The sequence below is a fragment of the Siphateles boraxobius genome, unplaced genomic scaffold (genome assembly GCF_051911475.1).
Source record: "Siphateles boraxobius isolate OS27281-9 unplaced genomic scaffold, OSU_SipBor_1 8, whole genome shotgun sequence".
Taxonomy (NCBI): domain Eukaryota; kingdom Metazoa; phylum Chordata; class Actinopteri; order Cypriniformes; family Leuciscidae; genus Siphateles; species Siphateles boraxobius.
In genome coordinates this window covers 27,094,183-27,108,487 of record NW_027509208.1, presented here as the reverse complement: position 1 = coordinate 27,108,487, position 14,305 = coordinate 27,094,183, and the positions used below count along the sequence as shown (strand labels likewise).

The 14,305-nt window shown below is 41.1% G+C and overlaps 1 protein-coding gene across 5 annotated transcripts in view; it reads right to left on the bottom strand.

The window, feature by feature from the left end:
* Positions 1-14,305, bottom strand: part of LOC143728897 (RAC-alpha serine/threonine-protein kinase) — a 145,870-nt gene that overhangs the window by 33,345 nt on the left and 98,220 nt on the right. For 4 of the 5 annotated variants that reach the window (XR_013199914.1, XM_077219801.1, XM_077219802.1 and 1 more), the window contains exon 11: positions 6,411-6,625. Coding sequence is in view for 4 of the 5 variants with exons in the window: in XM_077219801.1 (XP_077075916.1) it covers positions 6,411-6,625 (215 nt within the window). In the remaining variant the exon portion in view is untranslated. Of the gene's footprint in view, positions 1-2,898; positions 5,938-6,410; positions 6,626-14,305 lie in introns of those variants that run through there. The other variant, XM_077219803.1, reaches the window with a different exon arrangement.

Genomic DNA, 14,305 nt, shown 5'->3' with positions numbered 1-14,305 from the left:
GTTCGATTTTGAGATCCAATATCGATCTGGCCGAACCAATCAGAACGCAGATGCGTTGTCTCGCCAGAACTCTGCTACCCAGGAGGGAGGACACGGCTTGTCTCCAGGTTTGGTAGTACCAGAGCTGTTGAGGCGAGCTGCACAGTCGGAAACTATAGGGATGATCCAGTCTGGGGCTGTTCAGGCCTTGCCTAGCCGCTCCGGTGCAGAAATAAGTTCACTGCAGGAGGCTGACCCCGACATCGAGCAGGTGTGGAGTCTATGGCGACAGCAACGACGTCCAGGGCCTATCGAGCGACGACGGTTGTCCAAGTCCGCGTTAACATTTCTTCAGCAATGGGACCGACTGGTGAAGTAAAAGGGCCTGTTATACCGAAGAGTGTTCCGTCCAGATGGCGGAGAGGAAGTACTGCAGCTAGTGTTGCCAAGAGTTTTGAGATCAGAGGTACTGACACAGCTCCATCAACAGCATGGGCACCAGGGCATCGAATGCACTTTGGAATTGGTGCGACAGCGATGCTACTGGCCAGGCATGGCCGCTGATGTTGCTCACTGTGTCCAGGGATGCGAGCGGTATCAGTTGGCCAAGGCGGGGCAGAGATGGGGGCACCTTTTGGCATCCCGGCCCAATGAAATTGTGGCCATGGATTTTACTGTCTTAGAGCCGTCACGTTCAGGGCAGGAGAACGTATTGGTATTAACTGATGTCTTCAGTAAGTTCACTGTGGCTATTCCTACCTTCGACCAGAGGGCAGAGACTGTTGCCCGAGTCCTGGTGGATGAATGGTTCTTTAAATTTGGGGTTCCTGGCCGGATTAATTCTGACCTGGGCCGCAACTTTGAGGCGATTTTGATCCAGCAATTGTGCAGTCATTACCAAGTGACCAAGTCCCGCAGCACTCCTTACCATCCGGCCGGTAATGGCCAGTGCGAATGATTCAATCGTACTTTACACAACTTGCTACGAACCTTGTATACTGGAAGGAAGAGAGACTGGGCGTCCTGTTTATCACATGTATTGTTCTGTTATAATACAACTCCTCATCAAGCTCCTGGCGAGAGCCCCTACTTTTTAATGTTTGGACAGGAGCCAAGGTTGCCGATAGATTTCTTGCTGGGGAGTGTGCAAGAGCCAGCTGCGGGTGGGGTGCATCATTGGGTCGAGGAGCATCAGGCTCGGTTACAAGTGGAATTTGAGAGTGCTCGCGACCATCTGAAGGTTCCGGGTACTCGGTGTAAAGTGACACATGATCAGCGGGTGCAGGAGTTACCGTTGCAGGAGGGGAGACGGGTATACCTTCATGAACATTCAGTACGGGGTCAGCACAAGATTCAGGACTTATGGAGTTCGACTATCTACCAAGTCATAAGGGCACCCCGAGAAGCTGGGGGCACTGTGTATACAGTGGCTCCGGTGGAGGATCTGAGTAAGATCCGTCACGTTCACCGGTCATTATTGAAACCTCAGATTTGTATGAAGCGTCTGAGGAACTACCTGACCTTTTGATTGAGTCACCAGTTCAAATAGTGGCAGAGGAAGAGTTGGAGGATGTCGATTTGGGTTGTGTGGTGCCTGTAGTTCCTCCAGTGGCCCGTGGATGGACTACTGCAGGTACTCTAGTGTGAGCAGTATTGACTGCTGCTGCCCCACCTGATGACACCTCCAGTATACCGCTCGAGGAGGGTAGTGGTGGCCAAGATACGAGTCAAGTATCGGTGCCACTGGCTGGATCTCCGACGTCACTTGATGCAATAGTCCCACGTCGAACAGGACGTCTGGGGGCTGGAGAACATTCCAATAGGTATCACCTTCCATGAAGAGTTGGAAGGGTGATCCCTGGGGTGGCTGAGTTTCCAATACCAGGGTCCCATGCCGTTGTGGCTTTGTTTAGACCATGGCAGTAAGTCCCCTGAAGAGTTTCAGGTATTTGTTTCACCGTCGGGTCGACGATGAGAGGTTGGGGGGGGTAGACTGTAGCAGTATGCATCTGCGCTACCTATTAACGCACGGCTGGAGGGTGATTTAACGCTAGTTATGAGGACTTTAAATATGGTTGGTGCACGTCAGCTGGGAGGGCATCACACGTGACGTCATGTCATGGTTGTCGTTGTGGTGTGCAAGAGCTAGAGAGGTAAGAGCTGCAGGCTAGCGACTCTATTGCCAATGATTCTGGTGGGACTGGGTGATATAGATTTCTTTTTTTCTTGTTTTGATAAAGGTGTCTTCCATATGCCTGTTTAACGTTATGGTGGGTTGTTTGTTGCTGTGGTCAGTTACGAGACGCTGGAAACTGAGATCCAGATCCAACATAAGCTGCTGTTTGACCACAAATTTATTCCGTGACTGCTATTTTTGATTCGTGTTTATAGATACTGTGACGCTACAGCGCTGTTGTGCTATGCAAATTAGCCTTAACAGCCCCACGACGTCACCCGATCTTGATACCACTAACAGTAATTGGTGGGGATGCTCTCATTGTCCTGAGTTCGACATTGGTTACCTAGAATGTAACGCTGTGCTTAGTGGGACCTTTTGATGCTCATTGTTCTGTCACCACTGTTTATTGTAGCTGTTGATTTAAGCTTTCATCCTTGGTGATTTTGTTCATGTCCGTGTCATGTGGATGTTCATTTCTTTCTTTCTTTTTTTTTGGACTCAAGTGCGCTCTTCGTGGCCTCTGTACGATGTACACAAGCACCTGGTCTGTATTTTTATGGCTTTGTTCCGGATGTGTTTATCCAACTGATTCTCTAAGAGTACCCTGAATATAAGTGGTGCATGTATAATATCTGTGATGAGAATGTTTGTCATCGTACTATTCCGAGATGAACACTGTGCATTTGGGCCCAACAATTGTGGTTGTGTACATTTTTTTCTTTTTTTTTGGTTCTTTCTATTACATTATTGTGTAAATTGTCTATTGTTGTGCCTGAGTTTTATGTGTGTGTGTGTGTGTGTTCTTTATTGTAGGCCTGGGCCGCAAGGAATAGAAGGGGCGGCAGCCCTCCTCATCTTGGTGGTGGTATCTTTGGAGTACTTGCTGTACCACACGGAGGTGTTTGACTGAGTGCGTTGAGTGCACGTGTGTGGTTTTCTTTGTTTCTTTTCTCAGGAGAATAGAGAGGCCCCTATGGGTTGAGTGCTTTTGGCTGTCGACCCCAATTTCCGTCGTCCGGGCTGTTTAACGTCGAATATCCCTGTGATCTGGCGAGGATTAATGCACAGGCTTACATAATTTCTTCCGCCTCGCTTTTTATTTTTGTCAAAATGTTCGCTTTCTTCCGAGTCGACTATTAAACGAACAGCTCGCGGGACGATTCGGGTGCTAGGCGTCTTCAGGGCTATCATCCACTCGCGAGGCAGAGGCCCTGAGAGGCAGAGGCGCTGGCGCCCTCCTAGCAATGGCGATTCGGGTTCGCGCATAAAAACGTTACTGCGTCCGCGGGAGATGGCTTTAAAAATCACAGACACAAAAATCAAGAAATAAATAACTATGGCTAACATTACAAGAAACATCAGGGCTAGAAATTAACATCAATGCTCGAAATCAAAGCCATTTTGGTCGCATATGCTCCTGAAATATAATCTGTGCGACCTAAAAATATATTTGGGTGCTGACTACTACGCGAAATTTAAAAGGCTGATTTGATGGTTACTTGACTGACAGGAAAGCTGTTTCGGTGGTTGCCTAGCAACATAAAAAACTGCTCGTTCTGTGTTATCGAACCTGAACAACGCGTGTGATCGTCTCCATAAGAAGATGAAACGAACGCTGACATTTCTTTTGTAAGTCGCCACCTAAAGAGGTGGAACACGCCAATGCCAATGGTGAGAATTTATTTTCATTATTTTTTTTATTATTAATATTAATACATAGCTTATTTAGTTTTATATAACAATGATGAATATCATCAACTGCTGGCTAAACTATCCATCATCTGCTGGAACATTTATGGATGTACAAGATCAAAACAAACCAATTATCTGGCTATTCTTTCCACTTACACCTCTGTTTTGGTTGTACTGCCAGTGTTTCTTGATCATAATTAAATGGTTGATTCTAAGCACTGGGCCTGTTTGTATTTGTGGTTTGTTTGTAATGTTCAATTTTTCATTTTAGCTACGTGGTGTGGTGGTAATTGTCTTACTGTTGTGGTCCACCACTTGAAGGAATGTAAAGAAAACACTGTAGTGTTAGCTGTCTCAATGTGTGTGTATGCCAGTTCACCGTAGTTGCGTATGGACCATATATGGCACTAAATACATTTTTAGTAGTGGGGGGGGGGGGGGCTCACACAAAGAGCAGCCTAGGGGCCCCTGACAACCTTACTCCGCCCCTGCTTGTGATGTTATTTTTGTGATTGCTTGAATCATTTTATCTAATAATAATGATTTTACCGTTTGTATACTTCACCCATGTCTCATGCCTGACTCAAACTGAAACGAACCTGTGAGCCTTGTGCGCTCCTAAATATCTAGGGCGATTCCCTGATAGTGAGCCCCCAGGGTGGCATATTTGGTCTATTTATTTAGTGTCCCTGTTTCTGAATCCGATCGCACCATGGCAAGGTGACCAGTAAAACTACAGCGATCGACTACCCCTGGCTAATTAAAAAAAATAATATTAAGATGCTTCTTCAGGTTGGAGGTGGAGTCTTTGGACGCTGAAAGGAGTATGGTTGCACAGTTATATTTGTTCCCCCTTCTCTTTCTTTAATGTGAAATGCTGTTTGAATCTCCAAGATAGAAACGCATTCTTGCCCTGGCTCTGTTGTTCCGGCTCCATCTCTACCTCTAGCTCCCGCTGCTCGTCTTCCGACTCCATTGTAACTGATCACGCAAACCTCGCATTTTTTCGTTTTCATATTGGGGCTTCTGGGAAATGCATTGAGTTGCCTTAATTTATTTAGAGCGTGAATAAACTCATGGAACAGAGAAGTATCGTCATGTAATCCATTGATTTCAACAATGTAACTGTATTCTAAATACCAACTATTTAAATTGTAACTGTAACGGAATACAGTTACTCATAATTTGTATTCTGAATACGTAACGCCGGTACATGTATTCCGTTACTCCCCAACACTGCACACAATGCATTCTGGAAGTCACTGATGAGTTTTTGTATGATGCACCCACAATGCATTGCGGCATAGGCAATGCCAAAGAGCCCAACACTGATCTCCACAATGGTGACCAAACCAAACTATTACTTTCAAACAAACTTGTTTTAAGAGGTTCAGTGGGATCATCAGCAAGTTTTATCAGCAAGTGTGATCCCCTCTAAAAAAAGGAGATGTTTTTGACAGTTAGCTGGTCTGAAGCATTCAGGTGTGTGTTAACAATGCCAAGGAGGAAGGATATCAGCAATGATCTTAGGAGAAGCAATTTTTGCTGTCATCAATCTGAGAAGGGTTGTATTGCCATTTTTCAACAATTTGAAGTATTTTATTCTACGGTAAGGAATATTTACAAGTGGAAAACATTTAAGACAGTTGCCAATCTTCCCAGAAGTGGAGTCCCAGCATATTCTCCCCAAGGTCAGACCGTGCAATGCTCAGAGAAATCGCAAAACACCTAAGAACTACACCTCAGATCATACAGGCCTCAGTTAGCATATTTAACATTGAAGTTCATGGCAGTACAATTAGCAAAAAACGGGGCAAGTATGGAAGGGTTGCCAGGAAAAAACTTCTTCTCTCTAAAAAGAACATGGCAGCACGGCTTAAATTTGCAAAGTTGCGTCTGAACAAACATCAAGGCTTCAGGAACAATGTCCTTTGAACAGACAAGACCAAAGTGATGTTTGGCCATAATGTACTGCACCAAGTTAGGTAAAACATCTAAACAGCATATCAGCACAAACATCTCATTCCAGCTGTCCATCATGCTGATGGTCGGTTGATGATTTTGGGCTTGTTTTGCAGCCACAGGACCTGCGGGGCACATTGCAGTCATTGAGTCAACCATGAACTACTCTGTATACCAAAGTATTCTAGAGTCAAATGTGAGGCCATCAGTCTGACAGCTAAAGCTTGGCCGGATGACACGGAGTAATATGTCATTTGTTGTTGTTCGTTTAAGACCTGCCAACGACCAGATGATTTGTATTATGTTCTGATACGTAAAACCAGACATTTCCAAAGGCTGTCCTTTCTTTTTCACATGACTGCATATATATTTATTATTATTATTATTATTATTATTATTATTATTTTACTCTATTCAGGGTTGCATATAAATCGCAACAATTCAAAGAAATAAGAATCTACTAAAACACTCACAGACCTTCCAGGTGATGTTATGAATCAATTGAGAGAAACACATCCTTCACATATCATGAATTCTTAAAACAGTGGGCCATACAACACTAAGAGTGATTACTTGACAACATTCAGAGGTCTCTCACCGTTGTTTCGGGTCTTTCTGAAGCAATCCTGAGAGCAATGATTTTGCCTCGGGTCCAAGTGTACGAGGGAAACGGATCTCATCCATGAGGATTAATTCAAAGAGCTTCTCATGATCCTGGTTGTAGAAGGGCAACCGGCCGCACATCATCTCGTACATGACCACACCCAGGCCCCACCAGTCCACCGCCCGGCCATAATCATTGTCCTCAAGAACCTGAAAAAAAAGCAGCAGAGAACCTGAGCCATAAACTTTGAATCTGACAATTTCAAAAGTGGGGCAAATGGGTCAAGATTTTTCTGGTTAGCATGGTAGATGCCGGGCAAAAAAGCGTGTTTCTCCATTGACAATCATTCAATAGCTGCTGCTGTGCTATTGTGACATCATCATTTATTTATATATATTTTTATATTTATTTATTTATTTGCATGCATTTATTTTGTTAAAGGTCCCATTTTGTACAACTTTCTGAAATTTTATTTTAGGTTTTGATGTTCTTAAGAATATATTTTTGCGGTATAAGTACCAAAAACCATCTCAATATTTTTTACAGCTCCTTTCTCAGGAGCTCTGCCAAGAACAGGTCGATTTTGGCCTGTCTACTTAATATTCATTAGCCTCTCTTCTGATTGGCCTGTTGTTTTCTGAGTGACCAACCATTGGAGGGAAAGGTGACTGAAGGCGGTGACTACTCAGTCTGACAGTTCTGACATCACATTTATACGGAAGTCACAACAACTTGTGAAAAGGCACAGCTACCTTATGCAGGCTGTGTGCATTTGTCTGTGGATCGATTGTTTTGAAACCTATATGGTAGTTTCATAGCGCCTAGACCTCTGTTATCATGAAAAATCCAGGAAATTTCAGTTTTGACAATATGGGACCTTTGAATCTCTATTTTTTCATGACAGTATAGTAGATGTTCTGACAGTGATTTTTGGAGTGCTCTTGAAAGCACAAAATGGGTGCCTGTTTACGTCATAGCTCATGGCTTAGCACTGTACTGGTGCCATTAGCAAATCTTCATGAATTTTATAGTGCTTTTCACAATACACATTGTTTCAAAACAGATTTACAGAAATCCAAGATGATAATGTTTATAATTTCTTAATGCCTAAGTGTCCACATTTAGCGGTTTTGAGCTGAGCAATAGGATAGTTTATATTTAAAGATGATGTAAACAATCAAGCAGTTGAGCTGCTATGTATGTGATGTGCTGATTGTTGATATCTGTGTATCATAGTAGATTAACTTTTTGTGCTCATATTTGTTAAAGCCTTCTAACTGATTTGTATAATACGGCTGGATTTCATGCAGCAGTCACACAGTGTTTGTGATGCGAATATGGTACAACAGAATTGTTAGATTCAAAAGACATCAGTGAATCAGTCTATTTCATGATGATTATAAATCCATCAACAGATAACCATAATCACCTGATCTCTTTTCACTTTAGCTTTCTTTGCCACTGAAAATGAGTTTAACAAACACACTGTCACAGCAGCCAAAAGAGACTATATAATGAGTTTCTTAAAGGTATAGCGTAGGATTTTCTTTTTCCGGGTGGGTAGCCTATACTATTGGTCCACCTAAGTGTCAATCATTCTGGTGATATGTTTACGTAAGGCCATCGTACGTGCTCATCCCTTCTGCGCATGCACACTTTCAGGTGTATTATGTGTGATGAGTTACGTTTCAGCCATTCCTTTGAAAATGGCTGAGGGTCGAAAGAGAAAAAATGTATACGAAGTGTATGATAAGAAGAGAAAGGCTGCAGTATATAGAAACAAGGCCAGAGTGATTTTGGGTGAATATTTCACACGCTGGCATGCGCTTAAAGCACAGGTTGGGCTTCCCACTGATGCCGCAGTCGAGAAGATTCTACTAGACAGGTAAAGTTTGTCATGCTGTTTGGAGAAATCCATTTAAAATCACTGCTAGTAAAAGTTAATGTAAGCTATGATTAGCGATGCTAGCCCTGGCACAAGTCATGCACCGCGTAGACACGTTAAACATCTCAATTTGTCTAAAGTAGCCTTATGACCGAATGGTAAATGGTATCACGCTGAAATATTCTAAAACCTTGTGTGTTCATTTTCGATAATTACAATGTGTTCAGCATAGTATTTATTACACAAATGCAACAAGCTACTTCTCCATCATGTCTTGAGTCCTCGGTCACTCAACACGTTTAATAGGCGTTCCCTCTCGGGAGCAAATAGAGTGTTGCGCATGTGCATTTTTAAAAAAAATTGGAGAGGGCGGATCTTCTCTAAAATTCGGAAAGATCCTCCGCTATACCTTTAACTCCCAACTAATGGAAACACTAATCACTGTTATGATGACTTCAAATGAAACACAGAGTTAAACCCCTGTTTATTCTCAATAAAAACTTTTGTAGATTTCTGAGTAATAAGTGAAGCTGGTAATGCTGTTTGTGGAGTTGTTTAATCCTCCTCTACTTGAGAGATTTAATGTCTTCTTTTCTCTTTAGTTGATTTCATCTAAGGCTGTGGCTGAAGTCAGTTGTAGTTCTTGCGTTTCTGCTCGTCTCTTTTTCTGTTCTCTTCTTTCTTTCAGTGATTCTGCTTGGTAACAGGCTTATTTAGGCTGAGATGACTCCATATTTAATATACACAGATTTCGTGGCTCAGATAAGGTCCATTTCTGGTTTATTTCTTTGCTCTTGGCTGACATGTGGCATTGCTATGCTTGCGGCCCAGATCTGGCAAACAGGAGCAAACATGTCGGCACTAATGATGTTTGACTTCGCCAGTCGGAGATCACAAAAATTAATGTTAAAGAGGTGTGTGAACTCGCAAGTACGATGTCAGGCACTGTAATTTGCTCTGGCCCCCTTCCTGTTCGAAGGAGTGATGAGATGGTTAGCAGATTGTCATCACTCAATGGCTGGTTGTCTAAGTGGTGTCCGCAAAATAATATAGAATTCATAGACAATTGGAAAAGTTTTTGGGGCAGACCTGACCAGTTGAAAAGAGATGGTATTCATCCCTGGGACGGTGCTGCTCTTCTCTCTAATGACTATGGCACATAGTCTTAGAGCTCAAACATGACAATCTGGGGCTCGGGTCAGGAAGCAGACAGATTGACTAAACCGACCGTCTGCCAGCTGTCTCACGTCACCAAGGTCAGATAAATCACCTAGATATCATCATATAGAGACTGTGTCTGTTCCCCGAATTAGGAAATACAAAAAACTTCCAAACCCATCTAAGGGTAAAAATTTAAAACAGTCGAAACAGTTGCTAAACTGACGAAAAATAAAGTTTCAAGCCCAGAAGTTTGCAAGCAGCACTACAGTAATGACTTTATGACCTTCTTCACTTATAAGATCTATAATATCAGGGAGAAAATTGTAACTATGCAACCATCTACTACAGTATCGCATCAGACTGTAGTCTCACTGATGAAAAATTCGATTCATTCATTGCTATAGGAGAGGAACAATTTTAAAAACTCGTTAAATCATCTAAATCAACAACATGTATGTTAGACCCTATACCGACTAAACTATTGAAAGAGATGCTACCAGAGGTCATAGATCCTCTTCTAAATATCATTAATTCATCTTTGTCACTAGGATACATACCAAAAACTTTTAAGCTGGCTATGATTAAAACACTTGTTAAAAAAACGCAACTTGATCCTACAGAATTAGTCAATTACAGGCCGATCTCGAATCTACCTTTTCTGTCAAAGATACTAGAAAAGGCAGTATCCTCACAAATATGCTCCTTTTTAGAAAGAAATGGTATCTGCGAGGATTTTCAGTCAGGATTTAGACGGTATCATAGTACTGAGACCGCTCTCATTAGAGTCACAAATGATTTGCTCTTATCATCCGATCGTGGTTGTATCTCGCTATTGGTGTTACTCGATCTTAGTGCTGCATTTGATACTATTGACCACAACATTCTTTTAAATAGACTCAAAAATGATGTTGGCATTAGTGGAATTGCATTAGCATGGTTTAAATCATACTTATCTGACCGTTATCAATTTGTAGCAGTAAATTAAAAGATGTTTTTTAACGATCAAAAGTTCGGTATGGCGTACCACAAGGCTCAGTACTAGGACCATTGCTGTTCACTCTGTACATGCTACCCTTAGGAGATACTATTATGAAGCATGGCATTGGTTTTCACTGTTATGCTGATGATACTCAGCTCTATATTTCTTCACGCCCTGACGAAACTTACCAATCCACAAAATTACCGGAATGCATAGCTGATATAAAAAGTTGGATGACTAGTATATTTCCTACTACTTAATTCTGAAAAAACAGAGATTCTAATTATTGGACAAAAAACTTCCTCACCTAATAACCTAGAATACTGTCTAACACTTGATGGCTGCTCTGTCAAGTCTTCGTCGTTGGTTAGGAACCTTGGTGTGCTCTTTGATAGCAATCTTTCATTTGAAAGTCACGCGAATAGTATCTGTAAAACCGCATTTTTCCATTTAAAAAATATATCTAAATTACGTTATATGCTCTCAAAGACAAATGCAGAACAATTAGTTCATGCGTTCATGACATCAAGCCTAGATTATTGTAATGCTCTTATGGGTGGCTGCCCTGCATGTTTAATAAAAAAACTACAGCTGGTCCAAAACGCAGTTTTGAGTTCTTACCAGAGTTCTTACCAGAACCAGGAAGTATGACCATATTAGTCCGGTTCTGTCAACACTGCATTGGCTCCCTATTAAACATCGTATACATTTTTAAATATTGCTGATTACTTACAAAGCACTAAATGGTTTAGGTCCCCAGTACTTGAGCGAGATCTTAACGCATTATACTCCTTCACATCTATTGTGATCTCAAAATTCCGGCCAGTTGATAATACCTAGAATATCAAAATCGACTGCTGTCGGTAGATCCTTTTCCTATTTAGCACCAAGACTTTGGGACAATCTTCCTAACATTGTCTGGGAAGCAGACACAGTCTGTCAGTTCAAATCTAGACTAAAAACACATCTCTTTGGCTTAGCATACACATAACACATTATAGACCTCTATAATTCAATGTTAGGCTGCAAAGTTTAGATCAGCCGGAACCGGGAACACTTCCCATAAATCCTGATGTACTTTGTACATCATAACCCAGCAGGCACAGTACGTCAATGTGACGTCAGGCAGACATTGGACTCCAACTAATCCAACGTCAGTCAGACGTCATATTTTGGTTGAAAATGAAAATCAGGTTGACGTCTAAACCCCACGTTTGTTTGACGTCAAGCTTCAACGTCACACAGATGTTGAATTTTGGTTGGAATAAACACTGCAAAAAAATGTGACATGTATGGCAGCGCATTAAATCTGTGAAGATCTCAGCAGAGGAAGAGTGAACATCTCAAACAGCATTACCAGCTTTACATATCACTAACCAGACTCACTTTATTTCATTTCCGGTTTAATGAAATCACTAGTTGTATTTTAAAGTCACCATGATGGTAGTAAGTGTTTGCTTTAGTTGGACTCTTGGCCCTTGACTCTTTAGTGTAAATATTCTCTGGCTGCTATAATTGTGTGTTTTTATGAAGCACATTAATTGTGGCAAAAAAGCCTAGAGAAAATTAGATTAGGTGATGATGGTTGTTTATTGATGATGAAGTCATCATCATATAATTGCCTGAAAGTTTTGAAAACTTAGTACTTGTGTTTTTAATGTTGTTTTAAAGCAGAACCCATTTTATTTTACAGTATGAAAGCAACGTTATATCAAATAATATAAAGGATTGTAAAAACATTTAGTGCATTAAACATTTTCTTCAACATTATTACTTAGACATCAAGAATCAGTGGATGATTCTCAACAATGGTGACATTAAATGAAATGCTTCATGCTGCAGTGCATGCTGGGTACCACCAATCAAAACTCACCCATATCTCCCAGCATGCACTGCGGCATTAATAAATTATGCAGGATTTTTTGAGTTGATCTGAATATCTGGATATTTTGTTTGATTGTCACCATTGTTGAGATTCATACACTGTTTCTTGATGTCTGTGTGCGTCTAAGTAATGCCATAGATTAAAGGTTTTTGTGCACTATATAGTTTTTAAAAAACAAGTATATTCTATGATAAACAACACTGCTAGATATGCTGTAGAATCAAATGATTTCTATTATGAATAAAGCAATATTAAAACCACAAGTCCCATTTAATCAATGCATTAGACACTGAAAAAGATCAGGGATTCAGGAAATTACATGATGATATCATCATCAGCAATAAACAGCCAACATCACCTGATCTCATGACTTTTTTTAGCTACAACCATTGTGGTTTGTAAACACACAATTATAGCAGCCAGCGAAAATTTTATATTAAAGAGTTAAGGGTCAAGAGCACAACTAAAGCAAATGCTCACCACCATCATGGTGACTTTAAAATACAACTATTGATTTCATTCAAATTGAAATTAAAAAAAGTAAATCTGGTTAGTTTTAAGTGAAGCTGGTAATAAGTGTACGGCCATGCATTTCACCTTTTTGTTTGGTTTATTCCAACCAAAATTCAACGACTGCCCAACGTTGGAGCCTCACGTAAAACAAACATTGGATTTAGACGTCAACCCGACTTTCATTTTCAACCAAAATCCAACGTCTGGCCGACGTTGTAGTCTATATCCTGTGCCTGCTGGGAAGAAGGATGTCGTCTACGCTAATATTTGTCTATGTTTATCCCGAAGTTTACAGTAGTCCGCCGGATCCAGGCCGTATCCGGATCTGCGCCTTCACACAACGACAACGCAGTCCTGAAGTGTCAACTAGTCTCTTCCTAGTGAAGGCCTCCTTCCCTTTACCTCTGTACTGATAAAACGTTGTCGGGATAATTCCAATTCATGAGGCTACGCAGAAGCGATAAAAAATTCTCAGAGCCACCAGGCACTGTTTTATGCAAATGAACGGCTGGACCGCATTAAAGAATTTCCTGTTAGAACGGTGTCGTGTTAGCGGCCCTTAAGTTAATAACTAATGATCGTTGCGACGGAAGTGAATCAATCAAAACTAACTTTAGCTGGACAATAACTTTATTCTAGAGCTGCTGTAAAGCCAAAACAATCTCTGTTACTTTAATTTCCTATTATCACTGTAAAGCTGCTTTGAAACAGTCCATATTGTTAAAAGCGCTATATAAATGAAGGTGACTTGACTTGACTTGACTATTTCCAACAAGTCTATCATTCTACGGTAAGGAAGATTATTTACAAGTGGAAAACATTCAAGACAGTTGCCAATCTTCGCAGTAGTGGACATCCCAGCAAATTCACCCCAATGTCAGACAGTGCAATGCTCAGAGAAATAGCAAAACACACAAGAACTACACCTCAGACTCTACAGGGCTCAGTTAACATGGTTTGGTAAACTGTCCATTAAATTTAGATCACAACTTCAAAATGTGGTTAGAAAAGCCGGAAAAATAATTAGCTCTTCTCTACAGGAGATTTTGAGAAGCTTTAAAATTATTGGTGATCCAAACCATATTCTTCATAAGGAGTATGAGCTGATGCCCTCAGGCAGAAGATATAGGGTACCAATCTATTGCTCTGTTTCACAGACAAGGCTTAAACTAGTCCCAGGCTAAAATGCATGTTTGAGCTGTTTTAACTGAAAGCAACTTGCACTGACATTAAAATTGGTCAGTGCCATTGTTTTTTCTAATGATGAACATCAGTTATGTTTTTTAAGCCTCTAAGCCTTGTCTGTGAAACCAGGCCTGTAATTCCACTGTCAATTAAATTATTGAATGATAATTCAATAGGAATGATCTGTGTGTGTGGGTGAGGGTAAATGGGTAATGTGTTTGGTGAGTCATGTCTTAAAGGTTTAATCTTATAGATGTGATCTTATAGAACTGTTGTGTGCT